At 39.9% G+C, this 25,735-nt stretch overlaps 1 protein-coding gene across 3 annotated transcripts in view; it reads right to left on the bottom strand.

The window, feature by feature from the left end:
- Positions 1-3,935: 3,935 nt before the first annotated feature.
- The window catches only part of arhgef12a (Rho guanine nucleotide exchange factor (GEF) 12a), a 41,315-nt gene continuing 19,515 nt past the window's right edge, over positions 3,936-25,735 (bottom strand). For 2 of the 3 annotated variants that reach the window (XM_005455817.4, XM_025897942.1), the window contains 38 exons: positions 24,402-24,467; positions 20,007-20,105; positions 18,871-18,920; positions 18,637-18,694; positions 18,382-18,542; positions 17,898-17,921; positions 17,445-17,564; positions 16,894-16,980; positions 16,396-16,530; positions 16,178-16,279; positions 15,936-16,046; positions 14,864-14,962; positions 14,395-14,437; positions 13,969-14,074; positions 13,639-13,776; positions 13,523-13,555; positions 12,791-12,905; positions 12,590-12,701; positions 12,299-12,502; positions 12,083-12,224; positions 11,965-11,997; positions 11,732-11,883; positions 11,366-11,512; positions 11,061-11,146; positions 10,197-10,322; positions 9,849-9,963; positions 7,856-7,956; positions 7,540-7,617; positions 7,297-7,372; positions 7,038-7,205; positions 6,844-6,931; positions 6,676-6,753; positions 6,499-6,593; positions 6,194-6,388; positions 5,842-6,078; positions 5,504-5,733; positions 5,308-5,383; positions 3,936-5,192 (listed from right to left, as the gene is read on the bottom strand). In XM_005455817.4, the coding sequence (XP_005455874.1) occupies positions 5,182-5,192; positions 5,308-5,383; positions 5,504-5,733; positions 5,842-6,078; positions 6,194-6,388; positions 6,499-6,593; positions 6,676-6,753; positions 6,844-6,931; positions 7,038-7,205; positions 7,297-7,372; positions 7,540-7,617; positions 7,856-7,956; positions 9,849-9,963; positions 10,197-10,322; positions 11,061-11,146; positions 11,366-11,512; positions 11,732-11,883; positions 11,965-11,997; positions 12,083-12,224; positions 12,299-12,502; positions 12,590-12,701; positions 12,791-12,905; positions 13,523-13,555; positions 13,639-13,776; positions 13,969-14,074; positions 14,395-14,437; positions 14,864-14,962; positions 15,936-16,046; positions 16,178-16,279; positions 16,396-16,530; positions 16,894-16,980; positions 17,445-17,564; positions 17,898-17,921; positions 18,382-18,542; positions 18,637-18,694; positions 18,871-18,920; positions 20,007-20,105; positions 24,402-24,467 (4,097 nt within the window). In that variant the 3' untranslated portion in view covers positions 3,936-5,181. The remainder of the gene's footprint in view (positions 5,193-5,307; positions 5,384-5,503; positions 5,734-5,841; positions 6,079-6,193; positions 6,389-6,498; positions 6,594-6,675; positions 6,754-6,843; positions 6,932-7,037; positions 7,206-7,296; positions 7,373-7,539; positions 7,618-7,855; positions 7,957-9,848; positions 9,964-10,196; positions 10,323-11,060; positions 11,147-11,365; positions 11,513-11,731; positions 11,884-11,964; positions 11,998-12,082; positions 12,225-12,298; positions 12,503-12,589; positions 12,702-12,790; positions 12,906-13,522; positions 13,556-13,638; positions 13,777-13,968; positions 14,075-14,394; positions 14,438-14,863; positions 14,963-15,935; positions 16,047-16,177; positions 16,280-16,395; positions 16,531-16,893; positions 16,981-17,444; positions 17,565-17,897; positions 17,922-18,381; positions 18,543-18,636; positions 18,695-18,870; positions 18,921-20,006; positions 20,106-24,401; positions 24,468-25,735) is intronic. The other variant, XM_005455818.4, reaches the window with a different exon arrangement.

A 25,735-nucleotide genomic window follows, 5' to 3' on the forward strand; every position in this document is an offset into this window, starting at 1 on the left:
GGTATACGTGTGAATGATGCGCTGCTGCAGACACCTCTTCATGTTAACTATTGCCAATAGCAGTGAACCTCTCACTCTGGAATTGTTCAGAAATGGTTTGAAGGAATTCAAGGTGTTGACTTGGCCTTAAACTTACCCAATCCAATCAGTCATCTGTGGGATGTGCTGGAACGTCCATCCATCCATTTTCTTCCGTATACCCATGCCCGGGTTGAGGGGGCTGCTTAGGTAGGGGCTGTCCTACCTTTCCCCAGCCACCTCCTCCAGTTTATCCAGAGGAACGCAGAGATGATAACCTCTCCAGCGTGTCCTGTACCTCAACTCCACCTCACCATGCTGGAACAGAAAGTCAGTTTCTTTAAAGCCTCTCAGCTTTCAGGTCATTACTGGGATGTCTTAAGAGGTCTTAAAGAGACTCCTCAACAGGTCAGAGCTGTGTTTCTTTGAGGGGGAACCACACAAAATTAGGCAGTTGGTTTTAAACATTATTTAGTTAGCTAACTGTGGCTCAGGAGGTGCAGCAGGTCATGTCCTAATTGGAGGGTTGGTGGTTCAATCACCGGCTGCCTCAGTGTGCATAACAAAGCATCCTTTGGCACACTGAACCCCGAGTTGCTCCTGATGTGTAAGTATTAGATAGAAAGCACTTTGTCATAGAAAAATGCCTGGGTGAATGAGAGATGTTGCATAAAATGCTTTCAGTGCTCGTGTAGAGTAGAAAAGTCGGTGCATGTCTAGATGTTCACACAGAACCTTGATTTTAGGAGCTGTTCAGAATGCGATGTTTGCAGTGCTGTGTTTCTTTTTTTGTGGAAGTGTGGATAAAAAAGCCCAGATTCTAAAGAAAAAAAACCCCCTCCTGTTTGTTCCTGTCACAGCCGAGTTATTTAGTCAAGCATCCTTATCTTAGAATTAAGCCCCGTGGCAACAACCATAATGATGCGCTCCACTATAATCATGAGCTCGAGCTCTTTGTGTTACACAGCATCAGGTAAACACATCAAATCCTCAACTTGATTTTCAACCTCGAGCATGTATCCAAAATTTATGCAAATCAGCATCCGAAACCATGTGGGTAAGTGTGCTCTGTTATGTTTTTATACTATATTTAAAAGATGACACAACTCAAAATGCCTAGTGGGTGAAAAAAAAGAGAATAATGACAATGCAGGACCTCTGCTTTTGGATGTTAACAGGACATATTTTGGATTCCTCCGAAAGGATAAAGCTTAATTTTCCCCGCCCGTCTCCTCGGGACACTGTTGCATAGCTGAAGGTGCTGAGGAGAAAGGGGTCGTCTTATCAGAGCTTGACCTGAATTGCCCTCCTGGAAGGCTCCGCTGTGACTGACACCTCTCTCCTCTTTGTCTTCGCCACTCCAATTAGCTCGATGACAGGTGCATGTGGAGAAACGAGACAATCAATTACCATCCCCTCTCGTCTGCCTCTGTCCTCTCCTCATCTTCCCTGTGTCTTTATCACACTCTGCCCTCGCCACTTCCTTTCTATTACTCTTAATTTATTGGCTTTGCTCCTTCTTTTTCTTTCACCATTTATACCTCATGTGGATTCACATTGTCTCCTCGTAAGATATCCTCTCCTCTCTCTCATTGCAGCAAGCCAACAGTTGGGCTGACGAAGAGAAGGAAAGAGGGAGCGTGTCATTCGGGCTGCGAGGCTTCATCCTGCTTTCCGCTCAGACGCACTTTGCAAAAATCACTGCCAGAAACAAGACAGGTAGCAGTAAACCTGAACAAAGTCACAATAAATGCCACACAGTCCTCTGTGGGATTCTCTTGACTGTTGCTTTGTCTTATTATGGAGGCCGGCAAGATGCATTTCTTGGGCCATTTATTTGTTAGACTCTGGAGTCAAATGTATGTGGAAAATCAGTGGGCACCCTAGGTTATTTAAAACACTGATGTCACTGCAGGTTTTAGGGTGGGTCTTCTCCACATGAAGTTTAATGGTGGAAGTTTGCCACCTGCTGGTAATGAACACCACCTTTTCTGGCATCTTTGATCGAAACCTCTCTCGTGGTTTCCTTTACGATGGCTCACGCACTCTGACATTTAGTGCTGCCGAATGTCTAGGAAAATATATTCTGTTTAAGGTCAAACGTATAGTTGACTATGAAGGTAACATTAAAGTGGTTCAAACTGCCTGCGCTGTCCACATTTTCAACCCAGTTTTCAATTGGGAAGTTGCTTCGGGGGGAAAGAGATCTGTAATACTTCATGTGTCATCCAGTTTTCAGTTACTCGCATGCAGGATGTCATCTGCTGAATGGTTGGAAAGTTCAAGCCTTGAATTCATTCACAGTGCAGTGAATTCCTGCAAGTATCCGACTATCACTTACACAGATTAAAGTGCAGTTTCATTATTTTAATATTAAATTGATTTACTTAAACTGTCTCCGAAAGCAAGAGACTCCAGAGGCTATAACTATAGCTTATAATTAACTCCCCAAAATTTGTTGGAGCTAAAAGAAAACACTTCTGATACTAAGTTTAAGGCTTAGCTATAACATGGCAGAAGGGAGAGTGTTGGAGCATTCTTACAACTGTTACCAAATTAGACACACTTTAACTATATTATACACATAATGTATCTTAATGCAAACCACACATAGTAACAGAACAGCTGGTTTAGTTTTGTTCACAACCTACAACTACTAAAGTAAAATCACTGAAAAGGAGTGAAAATCATAATGAGCCTCCAGACTATCTAAAGTAGCACAAACAGAAAATTATACGCTTCCATTTATTTATTCTCCACCACATCACTTAATAAAACACATTTATTCATATCAGCTAACTCATAAATTTATTTGCCATTTAGCTTGGGTAGTAATTGTTTGCTTTCTGAAATAAATGAAAAACTACCACTACTCAATCCTGAAATTCTATTAGGAAACTTTGAGGCGTCTACAACTCGAATGCTGCATTAGGACCATATTAGGTAGAATAATTAACCAATTAAAATGGCACCACTGAAAAAAAAATTGAATAACGTTTAAAATGTTAAAACCATAAAGTGAAAAATAACTTTTTTGGTCAAGAAACCAGAACTCTGAATAAACCTGATCACAGAGCAAATCCTCCAGTTCTTCTTTTCCCCCCTTAAATATTTGTCAAATTCACTTTGAGAATTTTCTTTCAAACAAATTTGTTATCTCAAAAAGTTTGACTCGTTTTAGGTATTTTATAAGTCTATTTACAGGCTCCTTAGTGTATTGGGTTACACATTTGCCTCACATGCTGAATATCCCTAGATATCAAACAGGCGGAGCTTAAACTAGCTTTAATAACAACATACATTTAGATTTTTTCCTCTATCAAAAAAAAGACTATTAATAGTGAATACTCGTACTACCACTAAGTCCTACTGCTGCTTTGTATATACTGGATATCTACATAGAGGTAACTGTCACTGTGTTCTCTCCCTATATCCTGCTTGAAAGTGGCAAAAAGTTGCTTAGTGTAGGTTATAAGGTTTAACCTTCTGGGGAATTTACTGTAAATGAATGAATGAATTTGCACCCATCATTGCAAAATTAATATATTAGGACAGCAGAAATTAACAGAACCGTGAAGAATTTGTGCACAATAATCTCACAGAAAGATGTCTGGAGTGAATTTATCAGCATAGACATCTGAAAAATTTCCACTCCATATGTGTAAAGACAGGAGGAGGGATATTATGAACAGAAGGCACAGTATTTTCAGCAGGACCTAAAATTCAACCAGACAGATTAAAAAAAAAGAAAAATAGGTTTACAGTCACAATTCTGTGTGTTTATTATTTAATATTTAGATACAAGTCAAGCAACTGATCATTTTTCCAATCATTCAGCAATTCCTGAAAACGTCACCAGACTAGAGGTCTTCTTTTGTTAGACTGGAAAAATAAAAATAAAACAACACACACACCGGTTTCTTTTTTGAATGTGTCATGGCACCATTTATTTTGTAAAGTTATGCATAAACCTTCCAACTTGATCATTGTACAGAATATGTTGAACTTCATGACATTATTAGAATATCAGGCAGTCAGATCAGCATTGCCAATAGTAGCAGAAAGAAAGCAGCATTTGCCAGGAGCTGACACTGAACGAGCATGACCGCTCCTTGGAGAAGAGGGGAACAGGGCGAGACACCCAGAGGCAGATGAGGAAGCATGACATAAAGCGTTGGAAGGGATAAATAAGCATCGAAGCCACTAGGCAGTGAGGAAGAGAGGGAAGACACTCAAACATGGTCACGGGGAAAAAGAAGAGGGAGAATCACACGCAAAAGGAGAAGAGGAGCAGACGAGAGGCGAAACACCCCCCAGAGCGAAGAGGACGAAGGAGTCAGCACAGAAATGCAACAGGACCAGATCAGAGCCGGCAGACTCTTCATTCTAGTTAACACCACGCCTAGAATTTATCTGAAATTCAAGACTCGAAACACAGGTCATTTTAACACAATGGGATCCATCCATCAGCAGTGCAACTCTGGCCTCTTCAGTCCGAATACAGTCCTGCAATTCAGCAAGGTGTGCTAGGGTGCTTTTATGCTAGCGAGCACTCGGCTCTCCCACTAACCCCCGTGTGACTGAAGCAGGAGAAGCAGCCAAAAACTGTAACACCATGGCCTAAAGCATGCAAGCAATATGGGAAACACTTTAAAAAACGAAAAGAGAGAAAATAAATACATCTTGGGATAAAAAAAAAAAATCTTAATACATTATCTTAAAATTTTCCTTTTCTTGTTTTGTGTTTCATATATATATTCTCAACACACTTCTTTGTACATTTTGGTATAAGTTCTCTTTCTTGCAGGGATTCGAGGGATATGGGTGTTAAATGGTAAAAGGGGAGGGGGGTGAGGTTCTGGCGCAATCCCACTTCCCTGATTGCCTTGTGCTGAGGAGGAAGAGGAGGAGGAGGAGGAAGAGGATGGGGGGCACGGCATCGAATAGATGACTCCTCCCTTCAAACATTTGCTCACACTTAAGTCTCTTATTCTCTGTGGCAACTGATGGAAAAAACAAAAAACAAAAAAAACCCAGGGCTCAGCAGTGAGAGGACAAGCTTATAAGACGTCCAGAAAGTCCAGGACATGAGAAGTAGGAACAGACTACAAGTCGGTACTTCCTCTTTGGGACCAGAGCCAAAAGCTGCTGCACAGACTTCCACTATCTCTTATCTGAGGGAGGGAGAGAGAGCAAGATCTGGGATCAGAAAAGGAACAGATACAGGAAGTGATTCATAAATTAAGAACCAGTTATTCATTCGTCAGCGCTGAGCATGAAGTGAGATACCTTTGTTTCCATCCGTGTCTGCTGCTGATCTCTCTGGCCTTTGCTGTATTAGACTGTTGTACTTGGCCTCAACCTCCTGTGGGAGAAAAATAATTTGCTGCCAGATTACACAATAAAAATGACTACTGTGTATGTGCATGATACCAGTTAGTGTGTGTGTGTGTTTCAGAGCTGTAAAGGATTAAGTGTCGGTTACCTTCAGATAATTGAGGTTGGCCTGAAGATTTCGAAGGTGAGAGAGGACCTGTCTGCTGAAAGAGGAGAGGCTGCCGGCCTGTGATGTTGAAGAAAATCTCAAATTGATGCCCGAGTCAGCAGCGCAGCCTTGGGAAGTGCTCAGCTGCTTCCCTGTGGTTGTTGCTAAGATGTCATCATCTGTGCTGCTCTCCCCTGGGCCACCGTAACCCTCCAGGACTAAATACGCTGCTGAAAGAATCAAAGGAAAACGAGAAGGATCAGGACGAGGCGAACATTTATGTTTAATGTCAGTTTATTCTATTTAAACCATGAGTTGTTCTGACTGCCCAGACCTACCATAGTCATCAGTCGAGTCAAAGAAGCCGGTGTCTCCTGAACCCAGGTCCTGAGCCAGGTCGTCTGTCTGGGAGCCGGTCTTCTCTGAGCCGTTGTGGACTGTCACTCGTGCACGGCTGTCTATGGGGGTGCGCAGAGAGGTGGTCCTGAGGAGGCGAGCCCCCGTGGAGCGTTTAGTTTGCTCTGCAGCTTCCTGGGACATCAGCTGGGTGACTAACACCTGCTTTAATGCTGCCACTGAGCAAAAAAAGAAAAAAAGAAAAAAGAAAAAGGTGATAGATTTACACAGTACAGCTGGATCGTTCCAAGCATACGTTTCATTTGCGTCAATCCATCGGTTTTGTGCCCTTACATGTTTTCAGTGCTTCGTCTGCCCTCGAGGGGAACATGTTAAACGAGGCTCCTCTGCAATCCTCAGCCACTGGATAAGAAAGTTCTGGGTCCACAAAGCCTTCTTCTTCCTCCTCAGTCTTCACTCCCTCAAATGGATTACTGCCAGGTAGCGACGTCTGCAGTGCGCTTCTACAGACTGGACTGCTTTCCTTATCTATGAAGGTATAATTAAGAGTTATCACAAGGGTTTAATTACAGAAGTATAGCGACACATATTTAAGTAGGACGAAGAAACGGAACGAGGAAATGAGTTGCTCCAGTTACCTGTGGACTGGGTGCTGCCAGTGGATGTGCGGTCCGTGTCTCTACTCAACCTGGAAACTCCCGTTGTAATGATCTCCACGCCGTCTCTCTCCCCACTGGCACACGAGCAGAATCTTGTGTTAATAACGAGCATAAACCCTGACCCATTAGATGTGCTCAAATTAGTAAGTAACATACACGGTCTGAGGTAATGGTATGACGCTGTGAGGCTTAACTTTCATGGCTTCAGCTCTCTGCGTGATTAGACGCTGCCACCTTGTGCAGGGAAATGAAACAGTCATCAGCTCGTATAACAACCGGAACAATGAGATTTAAATGAATCAATCAAAGGAGATTTGCTCTCACGTTCTCTGATCTGAGACAGTGGGCGCCATTAGCTCGTAGATTTGGGCTCCGTTTTCCGACATCGAAAGAACAAAGAAGGACTTGTTGTCTGGCAGGAGACAGGGTTATTAATGAATATTACTCTATGGATGGAGCCTGTATTATATCATACCTTATTCTAGTAATAAATCCTCAGAGTTTATGTGTTAACTGACCTGTGGCCACTGAGCGCACCAGCACCGTGCTGAGTTTGATGATAGGGCTGAAGATATGTTTGGTATCTGCAGTGCCCGCCAGGTTTTTGCTGTGACACTTCAGTATCAGACGCTCATCTTGTTTCTGTAGGAGAACCAGGATGTCCTCCAGGAGGAGTGTGTACAACTCTGAGAGAAAATTGAAAGATGTGGTGTAAGTAGTGGTCACCTTTGAGCTAAACAGCAACAGTGAAACTCGTGTAAATCAATCAGAACAAACCGATAGTTTTGTCCCTGTTCACTTTCCATGACAGTGGACCCTCATGCACCATCGTTTTCTTTGTCAGATCCAAGTTCTGAATGTTATGGAACAGGAAATAAAAACAAAAGCTTTTAACTACTGGCTTCTGCTCTGCGCAGTGCTATTTTTCTATCTAGCACATATTTCAAACAGTGAATGTGGGTGTACAACAAGTGAGTATGCTTTAACTGAAGCTAAAAGAGGGCTGGGCAGATAACTCACCTTTAGCTCCAGGATCATTGGGTTGTCTGTCTGCTTTAGAGAAGAGAGGTCCAATCGTCTCTGATAGTCTTCCAACCTCTAGAGGAAGGGATTGAAATAAACAGATGGAAAAAAATGGGATAAGTAAGTCCTCTTTAAGAAGATACTGCTGCCTGTGGAGCAGAAGCAGTGGAAATAATATCCAGCCAGAGTAAAAAGGAAGGACTGAGAGCTGAAGAGGAAGTTGGAAAACAAATCCAGATAATAGCAAAAAAAAAAAAATGGAAAGGAGATTCAATTAAAAAAAAAAAAAAAAAAAAAAAAACCCAAACCACACCTGTTTGTCCTCAGATTCCTTCACAGCCTGGTTGACGTGACTGAGGATCTTTCTGCAGCAGTCGGCTGCCTGCTTAACTTTCTCCTTCTCCTCTGCATTGTCTGAAAGACGACATTAACCAGTAAGGCCTCCTCGGTTCTGCAGAGGACTGTCCGACAAATTGATATTTCTTCTGGCCATTAACACGCCATCATTCCCAAAAAATTATGACAAGGCTTTGGGGGGAGGGGGAGCACACTTCAGTCCCCTAATAGCTGGTTATTCTTTATCGTTAGTGCATTGTCTCGAGTGAGACCCAAAGGCCGCCCCAGACTAAAATGATGGCCCAAATAATGGGCACGACATTCCCCAAAAATGTGCACTGCTGCTGCAGGACCATTAAAATGATAATCTCTCTATTTGTCTCTGTAACTCATCCATTCTTTTATGCTGCATTCAGATTATCAGATGCAAATGAGATACCATTATTTTTTTTGTTTGTGCCCATAGTTATGGGTAAATTCATTTACATGTTGTATTAAGTCACCAATAAGAACTAATTGGCACGAGGATTGTGACATGATGAATGTGGATATGATAACTGAACTCTGCTCAAGGAGGTCACATGAGGGCGTGCTGCAGCACTGCAGCCAAACTTAAAGCCACACTTTTACTGGTAAGCCAGGCTACACAGCTACTGTGATGAACTAGATGGCTGATATACAGTGCTCATCAAATGTATTAGAGCACCACCCTAATGTATGTTGATGTTACAGCTGCACTAAATTAACATTATTGATAATTATCAAAATCATATTTTAAGTGTCTGTAATGGTTAAGCCACTGGTACACATATGCCATTTTATGTAAATAACATTTGTATAGCTATAATATAATTACTGTTGTTACCTTTGAATTTTCAATTTCACAGGTTTACAGAAAAAGCAGAAAAAATAGTAAAGCATATTATTTTTAGATGAAGATACCAAATTACAGTTATTTACCTGCATCTCTGCACAGAAGAAGAACGATTTTTTTTTGTGGTTGAAACCTTGAATAATTTTAACCTTGAATAATTTCTGACTTCTCAGAGAAGTCCATATTGGATATAAAAATGTGAATTCAGTTTATTTGTCAAATAAATAAGAATATTATACTTATACACATAAAAAACCAAGATAAAAATATTCTGGAGAGACAGTGAGATCCTATCAGAACTAATTAAGCTGTGTAGAAAGACGGGATGAGTTTGGAAGTGATCCAATCAGAAGTAATCCCCTTGTGCAGTAAGGTTAGATGAACACATTTGATCTACCCCTAAAAAAACAAAAACAAAAAACAGTACAACTTTTCTTTCTTTCTTATGTCAAAGCTGGGGAGAAAGAAACCAGGGGACACGTGCACACATTTCCCATTTGATGTCACAGAACATAATGCATCAGACTTTTACACTTTATATTTTAGCCACTTTATCAACTTTAGATTTAATCTACTTTAATCTTATGATACTTAGTAGACTTAATTACTACCAAAACTAAATGATGTTTTAGTAAAAGGCTAAAAGTAAATCACAATTTGCCATCAAAACTAACACTTTATTTAATTTTGAGAGCAGTTTTTATGACAGGAAGCCTAATAAATATGTTAAGCAATGAATAATTAAAAAATAAGAAAGAAAACTATTTATCTAGTCAGGGGACTTTAACTCCCATGAAAGAGTCTGTGTGCTTAAGTACTTGGACTTGTTTGCAGTATTTTATTTCACAGTTTACAAAAATAATCTGCAAACTAAATGTGCTCTAATAATAATAATGATGATAATAATAATAATAATAATAATGATAATGATAGAGTTGCAGCTATTCGTTTAAGTAAAGGCCTGTCACAATGATCAGATTAGATCCTTCACGAGTTGTGCATTAAGGTCCTTGTGCACGCAAAGTAATTACAATGTGAACAAATCCTTGCCAACTGTGGTAAGAGAGCTCTGATTACTAAGAAAACACTACCACACCTGTGTACTTGACAATGTTGTCGAGCAGCAGAGGGTACTTGGTGAGCCGCAGCATCTCCACAGGAATGATGTCCTTGAGTTGCAGTCGGCGACACTGCCTGTTACTCTCTGCCTCCTGCAAAGAAGCAAAATATAAGTAGAGTACCCTTAAGCAGGCATAAAAACAGCCCAAATGCATAATTTTCAGTATAAAAGGAGACTAAGTTAGAACAAGAGTAAGCTTGGGTTTTTATTTAGATCCACACAACCATTGTTAAAACCCTCTGATTGACAAATTGTGAGCCTTAGCCTGAATGGTTATCTTCTGTGAACACCTTGTATACACAGTGTGCGCAGTGACATGCGTACCAGAATGAATGAAGTGAACCTCGAGTCCTTCTTCTGTTTGGTCTTTATGAGCTCCAGAGCAAAAGGCTGGTTACTGCAGAACGTCCCCACCGCCTGCTTGATCTTCTCTTCCTCTCCACCGCTGAACTGTTACCACCCAACCCAAGACAGGACAGAGATGGATAGAAACTCAGTCAATATGGGTCAGGTAGTAGATGTAGCATTTAACCGCTATGACGAGTGGCTGACTCCCGGGGGGGGGGTCGTCCAGGCTTATGTCCTTGCAGCAGAGACAGCTTAAGTTTCAGTCCAGACTAGATCAATGTTTAGACCCTTAGGGGACTGATTAGCCTACTTATCCTACTCCCTCCACTTCTCCCATTGAGCTCATACGCCGCTACCTCACTTCTCATATATCACTGACAATATTAAGAAGCCGAGATGTCAGCCAGATCTAGGGTATTGAGTGACATCATTTAGTAGGGACCGGGCTTTCATTTTTCTCACTCCCATTTCATCTTACTGGGGAGGGCAGATGTTCCTCTCTGTCGTGTTTGATTATTTTCCCTCCTTTTTTTCCATTTTAGAAGGATTTAAGTGGTGAAAAAGGCCTATTACCATGGCTGTCATATATAAACTGCACATACCCATATCCCTGTGCACACGTCATCCCAAAAGATTGCTTTTCTCAGCTTTATAATTCGACAATCTCAAGCCAACGTCAACATTTTTTTTTCTCGTTATGAAGCAATTTTGGGCAACAGTTCCATTTCTTTGTACACAATGTTTTTTTTCTCCCCACCACATCAGTCATCTTGAATTTTATTCAATAGAATGAATTATATGAAAGAGAAAATACAATTTTGGCATGAAAATTGTACTCACCCAGGAAAGCAAGTCGTCTCCTATCTGATCAATTACTGAAGAGTCATTTCTCTTCCGAACGGCAGCCATTTGATCTGATATGTTAACTGAAATTTAAATAGGAGGAACTATCAGCATGTGTGTGTACAAGATTTAAAAAAAAAAAAGAAAAAAAAAAGGAATGCAAAATGATAATGTGAGCGTCTGTATGTTGTTAAGTTTGGCCTTACTTTAAAATGGAATTAAATTTACACTACAGGACTTTTCAGGCATTTTATTGATTCTTAGTGGCTCAGAGGCAGAGGAGATGTGTGTTTCTAGTGTACCATGCAGCTGCAGAACCTCTTCCAGATTGGAGAAAATATTCTTGGTGTCAGCAGGAGGCAGGATGGAGTCTTTGGTGAGCTTCTGGTAGAAAACGTTGTCCAAAACCTTCAGCATCCGTACATGTGCACGCTCTGTGTAAAACAGCTCTACAGACAACGCAAGATGTTAATTCGAGCTGGCAGGTATTTGCACATTTCAGCATAAAACACATCTGACAGCAGCTTGGGTTGGATCCCAGCAAATGCTGCGTATTTGTCTTCTCGTCTACGCACTATATTCTGTATACTGTAGTATTTTAAAGCATATGGAGAGTATCCTTTGAAAACACATTAGCTTCAGGGGAGTTTGACAGTCCCAGTCCTCACCGTGGATAACTTCCTGTCTCTTGATTTCATGAGGCCTGAGACCGGCTAGAACCTCTGGACGCACCAGATGCTGCCAGTTTGGGGGATCGCACTCAGAATCTGTTCCCTGGTCATCCTCGCTCTGGATATCAGCAGCACCGAGTCCCTCAAGCCTACAGTGATACAATAAAGTTAGCTTTTCACCTAGGTTTTTAGATCAATATAAGAAAGTCCAAATGATCTGGTATTCTTGCCTTCTTATAGCTTTTGGTGTTCCCTCGTGAGTTCTACAAAAAATGACAGAGAAATCAGTGATAAAAATAAGAACTTTTAAGGGAAACAGTGTTACTGCAGATGTGACTCTAAAGGCACCTGTCACTTTCTTTGTCATCCTGTGGCACTTGGTCCAGGTTATATAGAGGGTCAAACTGCGAAGCAGAGCATGGCAACCCGTCCAGAGAGTCAGACTGAAGGATTTCACTCACCCTGCAGGGGCCAAATATTGGAGTCCCACCTGCCAGATAACAAGTTAATAGCCATCGCTTCTTCACGTGTTTTTTCATTTAATTCATTTGTCTGCTTGCTCACCCATGTCAGCGTCTCTGCTGGTGTCAGAGCTGTAGATGGCGCTAATTGGAGATGATGAGTTGACAGACATGGAGTGTATAAGTTCAGGGCCCTCGCTTGATTGGCTGCCTTTGAGACGACCAGATTCTTTATAATCACTTGTAGACAGTGCAGGTTGAGACATCTGTTTCTGAGGCTTGGGTCGTCCCTCCTGGGTCGTACCCCCTGAATACACAGACAGGTGGTATCAAAATAATATAAAGCTTTGAAAGCTACATTGTTATTTTCGGTAATTTAAAACTCTTCTCTTACCTGATGCTTCGATGCGGCTGGGCCGCCGCTGAGGTACACGAATATTAAATTTATTATTCTTGGGAACCTTTTTCACTTTCTCTTCTCTTTCCTTTTCCGTCTTGTTGCCTCGCTGTAGAGTTCATCAAAAACAAGAAGAGAGTCATGTAGGTGATGGGGGAAGAGGAAGAAGTCTCACTGTGCAAGACGAATTTAGATTACCTTAATCATGGGAAGAAAGCTGATCCGAAGCCGTTTGGACTCCAGGCTGCGAGGTTCCTTGACCCTCACACCAAGGTGCTTCATGTACGTATATATAACATACTGCATTGTAGTGCTTAAAAAAAAAAACATGACAACCTTTGAGTTTGGATGCTTTCTGAATTATAATTAACAAAACAAGACAATGCTAAAATTTGAAGAGAGCAAGTATCCATATTGTGATTCGTACCATATGTCACAACAGTCGTTCTCATACAACGTCTACATAAACCATCTGGGCTGTGCTGCGACCATATGGCATTTCAAACAAGACTGTTTCAATCAGTCACACTTTTGAATTATTTAATATAAACATACTGCATAAATTACATGTTTTCTTTAAGAGACTGCTCCACCGCTTAATTTGTCAACTGTGGGGGATGTAGAGTGGCGCTCGGATGACACCGATATGTATTCTTGCTTGAAACATCAAAGACTGTACTTTAAAGGTGAATAATTACTACCACTGGCAAGTTTTTAATTTGGGAGCAGATTGCTGTCTAATGATAATTTCAAGGACTGAAAAGATTTAATAAAAATACGCCATGACACGACAGCTCCCTTAGATAATTTAGAGGCATATTACAGAATGTAAATATAGCACAGACACAGATGGCTGAAGGGGCCATGGGAGTTGTTCACTCTTAGAAATCTCTTGATTTAAGAAACTTGCTTCAACCAAAGTTTTCTTACCATTTCTCTTCCTCTGTGAGCTGAGTAGTTACCCTGTTAACAGTACAAGAAATAAAAATTGATGAAACTGAATATTATGTGCTTCCAACTAGCATGTATATGTATCAGTTACTCACAGGATATCGTCTATCTTCGCGATGATGTTTTCAGCATATGAGCGTTCCCGCTCGAGAGTGCCGCGGTCTCTGACTCTCTCTTGGTCCAGTCTGCCCAGCTCTGCTTCAGCCACTGTTAGGCCCATACTGCGCTTCTGCCTGCAAGTACCAAACACATCAGGAGGTATACTGTTATTACTGTGACCAGGTTGATAATGTTTTAGAGAAACAATGAAGAAGAGGATGAGAAAAGCTTTTGTTTCTTTTATATATGCCTAATGTGGGAGCTAACAAAATCCTGAAACTCAGCTAAATCAGCAGCATCACAAAAAATACAAATTCTGAATTTACCTGAAATCTTCAAGGTTCTTCTGAATATCAGGGAGCAGAGAGTCCTGCAGTGTTTGAACATGTTGTCTGTTTATCTCCTCTGGGATCAGTTCTGTCCGCCGCCGATCTGCAAACACACACGCACGCACGGACACACACACACAGAATAAATATCAAAGGGTTGCAGCATGTCCACAATAAATAAGTGGTATTAAAGCTAAGCAATACTTTCCAAACCATCAGAGCATTTGATTTCTTAAGGCCTTGGCAAGGACTGTGCTTGGCTGGCTGAGGAATCGACTTACAGGGACTGTATAATGAGGGTGCTTAAATTGCTAAAGTTACCCAGCAGAAGCACAAAAAGTCAGCACAAAATAAATATCACCCGCTCTAAATGATGCTGGTTAGATAACTAAATGAGACAAAAGCTGTGTATGAAATACTTACCGAGATCAGCGGAGACAGATTCAGGAACACCAACTTTTAAATTCTGCAACAAAAATGAAACAGTTCGACACTTTAAAAGCAAACGGGGATATAAAGGAGTGAAGGTACTGAAGTCAAGCAAAACACTGCCAAATGCTGTCTTGCATGTGTTCAGATCATAAATAAAGACACATAACAGTAAATGATCTGGCATTTATAGTGCTTTTCTAGTCTTATTGTGCACTTGAACCTCCTTTATCATCTCCAATGAAAGGCATGATAGCCAATTACGAGCAAATATACCACCCTGTTCTGACCTGTATATAAGACTACGTTAAAATGTGTTTTTAGGCTTTGTTTGGTCGCATTAGTATGAGTTTGGAAATACCCAGATTAAATTGATTAAATTCAATTTGCTACAATAATTTGCTATAATCTAAATGCAATACTATATTGTGTGCTCGCCGTGTAAAGACAGATGAAGACTCACTGCTCCCCGGTCAATGAAGAAATTGTGAAGGTCCATGAACACCCGTCTGGTCTCTTTGGAGTTGGTCTGCTTGTAGAGGTCAGCATAGAGGTAGCACAGCTGAGGGAACAAAACATTACAAATCAAAATAAAAGTAGGAACTGTAGAGTCTCCTAGAGGTCTACTAAACAGCAGGATTTTGTTTTAAGCCAAGTTAAGCTTTCTTCTCATAGTTAAGGCGGGGTTTCCTGTCCCACAAAGGTGGTTCACTTCTTACTGAGGTAACTTGTGCCACAGTAACTTATGCTGTGAACCCTACCTGTTAGGTAAGTATGAAATCAACACCTACTGACCAATCAATTCACTGGAAAATAGTGTCACCATTCCTAAAAAAAATCTCACGACCTCTGTGCTTGGAGAGTGGGAGGGTCCAAAATTTTTTAATGCTGTCTAATGTATTGCATTTCCAAAATGAGCACCAATAACAAATACTGATTTTTAGATGCAACTTTCCTTGCTTGCAAACAATTTGACAACAATTTTCTTGTTCAATAAACATTAATATATAATATATAAGACTTTATATCACCGAAGGTCAAAGCCCATATTTGAATTCAGTTTTTGTATTAATATTTACTTGCTCTCAGACTATTAAAAAACATTTTCACTGACTTCATATAGCAGCTCTTTTCCCAGACTTACTGACCAAAACATTCAAAGTCCTTAAACATTAAACAGCACTTTTCAGAACTACTATTCAGAGCTTTTAATCTTATATCGCTGGTTTATCTGCAGCAGGTATGTTAGTTTCATTCTGTTGTATGTGTGCAACTGCTTCATATTTTTCTAATATTATACTTTATTCTTGCTTCGTAAAATCAGATTCTCAGCGGTCAGTACACTAAATCAGTGTTATTGGTCAGATGTTCATGGGAGTGGTGCATACCTTGAACAGGAAACACTGGGTTAACTTAGCAAGATGATAAGCAGCTTCGTGTGACTGGGTGAACTTTCTTCACAGCAAAGGGCCTAGGTTACGTAAAAACTGTAAATAATGCATAAAAGGCATCAAGAAATATGAAGGAAGTCTTACCACAGGAGCAGGGTCGAACTGAGAGATGACATGATAGAGAAAGGCTGCGAGGTGGGCAGGGCGAGACTTTAGCAGCTCAATACTATTAAAGCTGTTACACTGGCCGTTTGTCTGAAAAACAGTCAGTACAAAAGTTTACCTCTAATCTTAACCTATAAGTCACTTGAAAATCGTATTTGGGCTTTCTGTAAAAATGTAGGGTTTGGCAAATAAATAGAAGAGATAATGTCCCAAAAAAATACCTGCTCTTGGTCTGAATCAAAATAGTCATCCTCAGCTCCAATGATCTGCGAAACAAGGCGAGACGAGGAGGGACTGCTGACTGTGGTAGGGGACAGAGCGTCCTGTAGATGAGATGTCAGGTATGGTCAATATGTGTCTCCCATTTGGACATTGTAACAGTTAGAGGAAAGTCAGAGTAAATAAATAATATGTGTGAGGATAATTTCCACAAAGCTACCAGATCAGTGGTGTCCTCTGTCTCTGGGAAGTGGAAGGAGTTGTAGCTGTTCCTGGGTGTGGTCTTTGGGCTGGGGCAGGAGAACTCTCTTGGACACAGGCTTTCTGGAGATGATGGCCGAAATACGCGAGATATCTGAAAGTGGGAAGGAACACACACACACAAAAAAAGCAACAACTCCGTAATGCATCTAAATTTCATTTAACAAAAAAAAAAAAAAAAAAAAAAGAGAGAGAGAGAGAGAGAGAGAAAGACCTAAAACACTATATTACAGATTGGTTGCTATGCCTGAGAGTCATCTGAATGTAGAGTAGGTATACATAAATATAATGCTTGCTCTGGTGGTGTTTAGATCTAAATAAGCCCCAAAGCTAAGCAGGACTGATTCCATTTACTTTTGCATTATTATTCTACAGCATAGCAGGTCTTGGAATTTGATGTAAATATGGTACTGAGAGAGATTTTTAGATTGTGATGTTTAAAAATGTGATTACTTACAGGGGTCCTGCTCCAGAACAGGTCTGCATTGTTTTCTCCCTTGGGGACAAATGCATCTTCATCTGCATCATCACTTGGAACAATCTCCTGAGGAGTTAATAATACTTTTTAAAAATGATTATAAAGATTTATACATCTTTAATTATAAACAAATAATATTTACAATGTTCTTTATGACACATGTTCAAACAACTTTTCAAAATAAACTACATACACTGGTAATGATTAATAAATCATTTTAAGAGTCTTTTCAGAGTGGAATTGCATAAAATATAAATACTGAAAAATTTAAATGTAGCAGACTAGCTGACGCACATAGCACAAGGCTCAGCGTGTGATGTGTATAAAATAAGCCGTCACTCAGACACAAAAGAGTGGCTTCCCACAGAGAAAGTCTAATCCTCTGATGGGCTTTGGATTAATGTTTGTCTGGCACAATCTCTAAATGTTCTACACAAAAAGAAAAAGAATCCCACAACACCTCCCTGGATGTTGCCGTTAGATACCTGTCCCCAGATATCCCATGTCTTTGGGCATGTTATGGTAACTACCTGTGTTGTCCCAATGGCCTTGGGGAGCTGACCCTGCAGCTGAGGAATGTGTTTTTCAGCTTCCTGGATGTCTTTCAGTAGTTTAGGGGAGGGGTTTCTGCTGTACTCCTCCTTCATGGCCTGAATGGCAAGAAGGGGGAAATTGACACAAGAACAGTAATAGCAGGTCCCTGTAGTTTGCTTGAAAGTGGTAAAATGTCAAATATGTTGACATTTGTTTCCCATGTTTCCTGCATTTAACCCCCCCCCCCGCAATATTTAAATAAACAGTACACATACTACTTGACTCCTCCGCATAAATGTTCCGATACAAGTGATCTTTTGATTTTCCAAAGAGAAAACAGCACTCGTTTTAATAGTTCAATTTAACACAGCTGTGCATCAAAGAGGGCAAATCTTCTTTCTAATGCCAGAACCTTTAGTCAGCAAGTGACACGTGTTCGCTTTGCTCACCTCCAAGACGTCAGCTTTCTCATCCTGTGGGGGGAAAAAAAAGGAGAAGCTGAAAAAGATGCAAAACTGTGAATGTGAAATATATATATATATATATATATGTGTGTGTGTGTGTGTGTGTGTGTGTGTGTGTGTGTGTGTGTGTGTATATATATATATATATATAAAAATTATATATAATAATAATGATAATTAATAATAGTAAAATACACACACACATAACAGAGAGAGATAGAGTCACATGTTATATAATTCTCTATTATATTTAACAGAGATAGTGTGACAGTTATATAGAAGACATTTAGCCCCAGAGAAGATTTGAGCGGATGAAATTTAGAGATGTACCACAAATGTGACAGCATCTATGAAAAGGGAGGGGGGCATAGACAGACCAAGGGGAATAAGATAAAGAAGCATGACAAATTTGCGGAAAGTGGACAGAAAATAGAAAAAAGGCAACAGAAGTAACTCATGTCTTTAGTACCCATGGCTGCTGAATAGGTAAGATGCTGTCCTGAGGACTGCAGGGGCGCTGTGGTGCTGGAGAGTTTGGAGATAAGCTCATATCTGGCTCTGCTTCGGGCAAAGGTATCTGGGCAAGCCCGGGGGGCCGGCCCAACACTGTGAGGGCCACATAGGAGCCCGCTAGAACACACACATGAAAACGAGAATTAGTCCCTTTTTGTGGGATTTATTTTTAAAATGTAACTTTTGTGAAAATGCAGAAAGAACAACTTACATTTAATGAGTTTCACCACTTCTGTGTGGTTAGAATGTGCAACATGGGTCCCATTAACCTGGAAGACAATAGTGGCCATATTCTAAGTACACAGCCTGACATTGCATGTTATTCCTAATAGTTTACTGAGTAGAAATACTGATTGGCCAGAAGGTGGCAGCCTTGGTATTGGCCTTGGAGTAGAAAACAGTGACTTTTGCAGTGAAAAGACATGGCGGCAGAGGAACAGAATACCTTGATGATCCTGTCTCCTGTCTGAACACCTGCTCGCATCGCAGCCCCATCTGGTAAACACAAAGGGGAAAAAAGCAATTAACAACCAAACGAGAGAGAGAAAGCAATGGAAGTGGAATAATAGAAAATAAGGAAGGAAACACAAAAAATGCTTCTTGATGATGCAGCAATGACATTTCTTCACAATGAATATGCCAAAAATCTTTTGACAGACCATAAATACGTGACTATTTCAAGTGCTATTTTGAAAGACCATAACAGTGGTTATATTACGAGAAGGACCTGTTTCACAGCTCCACCCCAAACAAAGGGATTTAGGGTTGAGACAGGTTATTATGAGAGGCAAGTCTGACTAAAGTCAGCAGAGTGCAGTTCAAGTACTCTGCAAGCCGAAAATAGACTTTAGGTCTTCAGGTTTGTAGTAGTGAGGAAATTCAACTTGGGGTCAGGAAACAAAGAATATAACTCAGTCTGCTCAACTGGGGGAGTAGGGGGGGGAAAGAGTCTTATAACTATCCGTTTCAGTTTCACCACAATGGGATGACATTTAAAGACACTATAGCTGCATTTTGTTGCTTCTCAGTTCAAAATGCTGATACATTATTCACATGAAACTTAAACAAAGAAAATGGGAAGCCATTCAGCGATAGTTAAGACACTCCCAAGCATCAATGAAAGTGCAAAAAAGAAAAAAGGTCTCGATTGGTTCCTTCCTCTGCAGTCTCTATCCACTGCTGTACAGACCTGCCAGTGTTTACTGTGACCTGATAAAAGCCTACATAATCCTCTACAGACAGTGTGAGACACTACTCATGGTCACAGAAGCATCTTGACAAGCTCATAACAAGACAACAGGATAAAGCAGAAGCTGCAACTACAAGTGAAACTTGTAGAAAGAGGAAATAGTTTACAGTCAACAACATCACTAGTCTAAATGCCAGAGTTGGTGGTTTCTGGGGACCAATTACCACTCATATTGACGAACTAACATGGCAAACTGACGTGATAGTTTGATGTCATTGCATGATGATACAAACACAAAATAAGGGGAGTTCACATGTCTATGAAAAAGGCTCAAACCGAAGGTGGTCAATGTGGTAACATTTTTCTCTTGTAAGTTTGACAGTCAATCTTACCTTCTTTGACAAGCTGCACAAACACTGGATTGTCACCACTGACAGTGAGCCCAAAGCCATTTTCATCTTTCTGGATTATTACACATCGCTGGACCAGACCTGCAAGTGACACAGACCGGAAAGAGAAAGATTTTCACAAGATCAGGAAGTTGAGTAAATTTTTAGTTCACCCAGTTAGTTCACTCTTAGCATGTAGGGTGACGGAATTCCACAATAATCACACTGGGAAGGTGATAAAAAAAAAAAAAAAATCAGTCACTATAAACTTTACACTTTTTCCTCTGCCAAAGCAAAAAGCTGAAGCTGTCTGTGTGTGAGGTAGGTTACTAGAAAGCTCTGCTTTTTTGTTTTTAAACGTCAAAATACAACAGTGGGCTCCACAGAGAATGGCTCCATGGTGCCTTCTTAAATTTTTAATAGAGATTTGGTTTAGATATGTTGAATTTCACACGGCCGAGAAACACTGGACTCTTATTTGTTTCTTCTAGTCATACTATAGGTGGACTGTTTAATAAACAACAAAAGGATCACCTCTGGGGACCAGGGTAGCTTGGCTTAGAGTCCAACAGAGAGCCTCAGGCAGTCATATGGAGATACACACCATTGTTTTGCAAAGAGGCTCCATACACACATTCAATTCAGAGTAGTATCTGAGATGATAGTGATACTTTAATACGAAGTTACCTTCATATAAGACAGTTTTGCAGACGATTAAAAGGCCAGCCCCCCCAAGCTCAAAGCTACTATTATTATATCTGCCTTTAAAAATGTATTATCCATACTTGGATGAAGGGATTTTGTGCCCCATTACTTTCACTGAAACAGTCCCAAGACAGGACATCTTTGAAGCCAGTGTGGACATGAAAAATGACCAATAAGACTTTCACTGTGTAAATGCATAACACATCATAGACTTGGAAAAATATTGTCCTGAAACACGAATTTATAGTTGCCCAGAACACAAACTATGCACAGTTAATACAATTTGCTGACAACACTACTGTGAGTTGACTTGTATCTGGAAGCGACAAGTTAGTGTACAGAGATTGGGTGTAGAAGCTGTCTGGGTGTTACTCTGCTAATAACCTGGCACTCAGCATCAATAAACCAGGGGGATGATGACTGACTACAGGAGGCGCAGCGTGGACCCATCCCTGCTGCTCACTAGATCAATACAGACTCCATCAAAAGGGTTTCCTTCTTGAATTTCATAGGAACATCGCAGAGGATCTCTCTTGGTCTCCCAACATAACAGCGACAGTTAAAAAAAGACCACCAGAGACTACATTTCCTGAGTGTGCTGCAGAGGAAACACAAAGAGGCAACGCTGTTGGTAGCCTTTTACTGCTTTGCCATCGACAATGTACTGATGTACTGCATCGCAGTGTGGTACACTAGCTGCTCGGCAGCAGACAGGAAAGAGGGTTATCAACACCATCCAGCGAACCATCGGCTACCCAATGTCTTCCCTAGAGGACATCTCCAGCACTCGCCGTCTCAGCAGGGCAAAGAAAATAATCAAAGACCCTCCCCACTCTGGACAGCACTTGTTCAACCTTCTGCCCTCAAGCAGGCAGTACAGGTGGACAAACATCCAGGCAAACAGACCTAAAACAGTGTCTTTCCCTTATGCCTTCAAAACCCACAACTGCTGTAAATAAAGGAGCACAATATCTATTCTGTGGCGAATGGCATCCCCTTAAGTCCAGTCATCATAAATATACAGACGTCATACACAGATGTCTGCCCTTTACACTTTAATTACTTTTAATGCCAGATTTTTTTTAATTCTTTTAAAATGTTTTATCTAATGTCTTGCACTTTCTAATAGACAATGACAACAAAGGGTCCTCCTCCTCATTATTATTATCATAATCATCATCAAAACAAATAAAAAAAACACTATTTAGAATATAGAACCCTATTCAAAAAAAGTTGGAACCATTATTGATAATTTAAATTAAACAGTACAAAGACAAAATATGACATTTTTTAAAAAGGTACAACCATGATTGTTTTTTTTGTTTTGTTTTTAAAAAATAAATAAATGATTTAAATACAGTGTTAGTTAAAGTTTCCAAAGGCCTGGTACAGCCATAACAGAAGCTAGGTAAACCAGGTTTAAAAAAAAAAAAAAAAAAAAAAATTAAGTTACTTAGAAACACTTTAGTAACATGACCTGCTATGAAAAGAATGTGGATGTTAAACAGCCCCAACCAATTAGACAATTGAAAACATTTTAAATGGGAACTACAACAAAGGAAGCCCTGAACTATGAAATACCTAAATTTCTGAATCACACATGCTGGAAAAATGTTTCACTTTAAAAAAAAAAAAAACAATCAGTCGTTTCAGTTTACAAATGCTTAGACAGTGTGTTTAAAAAAATGCCCTCTGTACTATAAGCTTCAAATTTAAAGTACTCATATCTTTATTTACAAAACAACAGTTTCAACATATAATATTTTGTCTTTGCACTATTTTTCATTAAGTATGAGCTTCCACAACCTGGGTCACTTAATTGTCTTTTAGTTAGGACTATGCTTAATACATGTCTGCAAAACAAGCCGATATCCACCCGTTTCCCAGAATTGTTCAAAATGAGTTTCAAATCACTGCTTTCTGTTTTTTATTTACATTTTACACAGGGTCGCACCTTTCCTTGGAAACAGGTTACATATGAGGCCATTTCAGAAACTGATCTGACGACTCAGTTTAAGTAGATGTTATCTCACAGGTTAGAAAGAGGAACGTTACTTTTCAGGTTCTTCGCATTTCTTTTAAATGGCTCCACAACCTTCTATCTGGCCAGCACATTGTCACAAGACATAAAAGAAAACATTACGCAAAGTACACAAATGCTTAAATACACAAATGTAGTCTCATATTATTTAAACAAACAACCCCCCCCCCCCCCCCCCCCCCCCCAAAAAAAACCCAGAAGACTATAGCTACAAAAAACTGTCTTAAATTGTCATTTCAACATTGTAAAAACTGACGAAGGTATCCAGTGGTCTTGTCATCAGAAGAGAGGTAAGTCAATCGATAGGTAGGTTGGGGGTTGGAGAATAGAAGGAACAGCAGCTAATATGTGGAGAGAGGTTAGAGGAGCCAAAAGCTCTGGGCTGGGGGGGAAGGGTGTAGAGAGAGAGAGGGTTAGGTATAGATGAAGGAGTGAGGAGGAAGGGAGGGGGAGAGGGCACGGGTGTCAGGGAAGCAGATGAAGCCATATGAATTCAAGAGCTGGTGTGAATTTGCCTCTAGATGCTCATCTCTCTCTCCCTATGCTTTAAAGCATTTAAAATTCTTTGGTATTTATAAACCATGAGGAGTGGGACTCCTGACGTGATCTGAGCTAATGTATAATTCAGAGATTCAACTTTAATGTAATCAGCACCCACCAATGATACGAAGCTTACACTAGAGAATAAAGTGACCTTCTGTATTGTATCATCACCACAGTAACACAAAAGGTAAAAAAGTCACAGCCCAGAGCATTAAAAAGGCAGAACAATTTCATTTCATTAAAAGCTGGAGTTTTAAGACTTTCAATTCTCACTGCTCTTTTGTTGTCTTAAAAAAAAAATTAAAAAAAAAATGCTAAAGTTGCACCAGACCGGAAAAAGATAAGAGACAACGATCTGTTTGTTTCAAAGTGAACAAATACGCCAATGCTTTGTTGCATATGATATTAAGGGTTTACCTTTGTCAACTGTACCCTTTGGAGAGTTTAGACTATCTCAGCTCAAACTGGCATTTCTGACAGCTGCTTTAAGAATTTGTTTTGTCAATTCATTGCATGTGAGGCAAGCCACATGCAGTCAGTTGGCTGCAGTGACCACGTGTCTCTGCCTGTAAATGTACTCGTGTCAGTGTAGATGAAGTAACAAGCATGAAAGCAAAGTCGAATGGGTTTATAAAGACCAGCGGGACACCCAAGTGGCTTTGTTTACTTAGATTCTAATAAACATATCACTAAATCCAATGTTTGGTCCTTGTAATCATGTAGGCAGATCCTATACTTAAATTAGCTCATTCATTTGAAAAGTACAATAATACTACATACCAAATGTTCACAAAAAGGTTGACTACTATAAGCTATTGTACTGATCATAAAATAAAACGAAATAAATAAATAATCGCTGTAAAAAAATATATGCGTTGGCTGCCTATCTCTTAATAAATTCTATACTGATTTCCATTTTTTAAAGAGCAGATAAACAAGGAGTTGAATGTATCCCAGTTGAGCTGATATCTTGGCAGTGATTATGAGGACAGTTTATTTTAATACCAGCCAGCATGGTCACATAAGTAAAACATCTATAGGCAATCTCACACCAGGAAGCGTGTACAAATGCAGCTGCCACACCAGCCATTCAAGCAGGAGCTTCTTACCACAGGACTCAGGCTTCCCCTCTGGTAGCACACTGCTGCTGCCACTCTTCTGCACCACCAGAGCTTCTGCTCACAGCCCCCACCACACAGAACGCAGAGCAGACAGCACACATTCACATACACATAAAGAAACAACACAAGGAAAGGAAACACAAAACAGGAAAGAGAAAATCATGAGGGAGAAATAAACATGGGAGATGAAAAATTAAACGCACAAATCGGCAGTTTAACAAAAAAAATAAAAAATAAAAAATGATTTGGCTAGGCACTGGAAAAACTGAAAGTAGCTGAAGATTAACTAGCTTGTTTTTTAGTACCTTTTTATTTTCAACTACCCACATATCTATAGATCTACTTACTCCAAATATAATTACAGGGGCCACACGCTTTTAAAACTGAAAACCCCATTAAAATGATAAGTTCAAGTCTGATTTTATATTAAACATATAAATAGTCCTGAAAATAAAAAAGGTTACAAAAGGCCAAGATTGCATCTGGCTTCTTTAATGAAAATTCTGCGCTAATAACACAATGGCCATGTAGCTGTATACTTAAACCTAACATTCATTTAGGTCTGGTATATTCAATTTTGCCTCCAGTTTTATCATGATGAATAAGCAGCTAGTGAAATTGCATGCAATTTTGGGTGTGTCTCCCCACCGCAGAGGGTGGTTTTATAAGTTGTGGCAAAGGGGATGATGCTAAAAATAATTCCAAAATCAAGTTTCCATCAACAGCAGAGAAACTTTTCTTAGGCCAGCAATTAAAATAAGGAGGCTGACTTTTTTTTTTTTTTAAACAAATAATCAGTTTTTGTGGGAAACAGTGATCTAAAAAGTCAGTTTTAATACACATCTAGAGTGTCTGCCTACTTCTGTATATCCTTAATAAACCCAAACCACTTTGAAATTAGAGAAAAAAGGCACATATGGAGAAAACCTAGGAAAAGATTATTAGAGTTCATGCAAGCAAATAAAAAAAGGTACAAGCTGCAATACAGACCATGCAGACATGCAAAATTTCAGGACATAAATGTAACACGAGTAGAAAACAAAGATGTACAAAAAAGTACATTTAAGAATGAGGTGCATCTTGCTGGGTTGGTACATTTTCTTTAATCGCTACATAGCTAAACATCAAAGAAATGTATGCAAGAAGATTTTAGTCTGATGCCAGACAAAGACAAGCAGCAAAGCGCATGTCTTAACTGAGAGAACTCATCTTGTCTGTGTTTTGTTGCATCATTCACAGATAAGCCACCATGTGGTACAGAGGATTTTCTTTTTTTTTTGTTGTGAATACAGAAGCTTCAGTCATATCTCGAATCACACTCA

This window comes from Oreochromis niloticus, linkage group LG14, assembly GCF_001858045.2.
Source record: "Oreochromis niloticus isolate F11D_XX linkage group LG14, O_niloticus_UMD_NMBU, whole genome shotgun sequence".
NCBI classification, from domain to species: Eukaryota; Metazoa; Chordata; class Actinopteri; order Cichliformes; family Cichlidae; genus Oreochromis; species Oreochromis niloticus.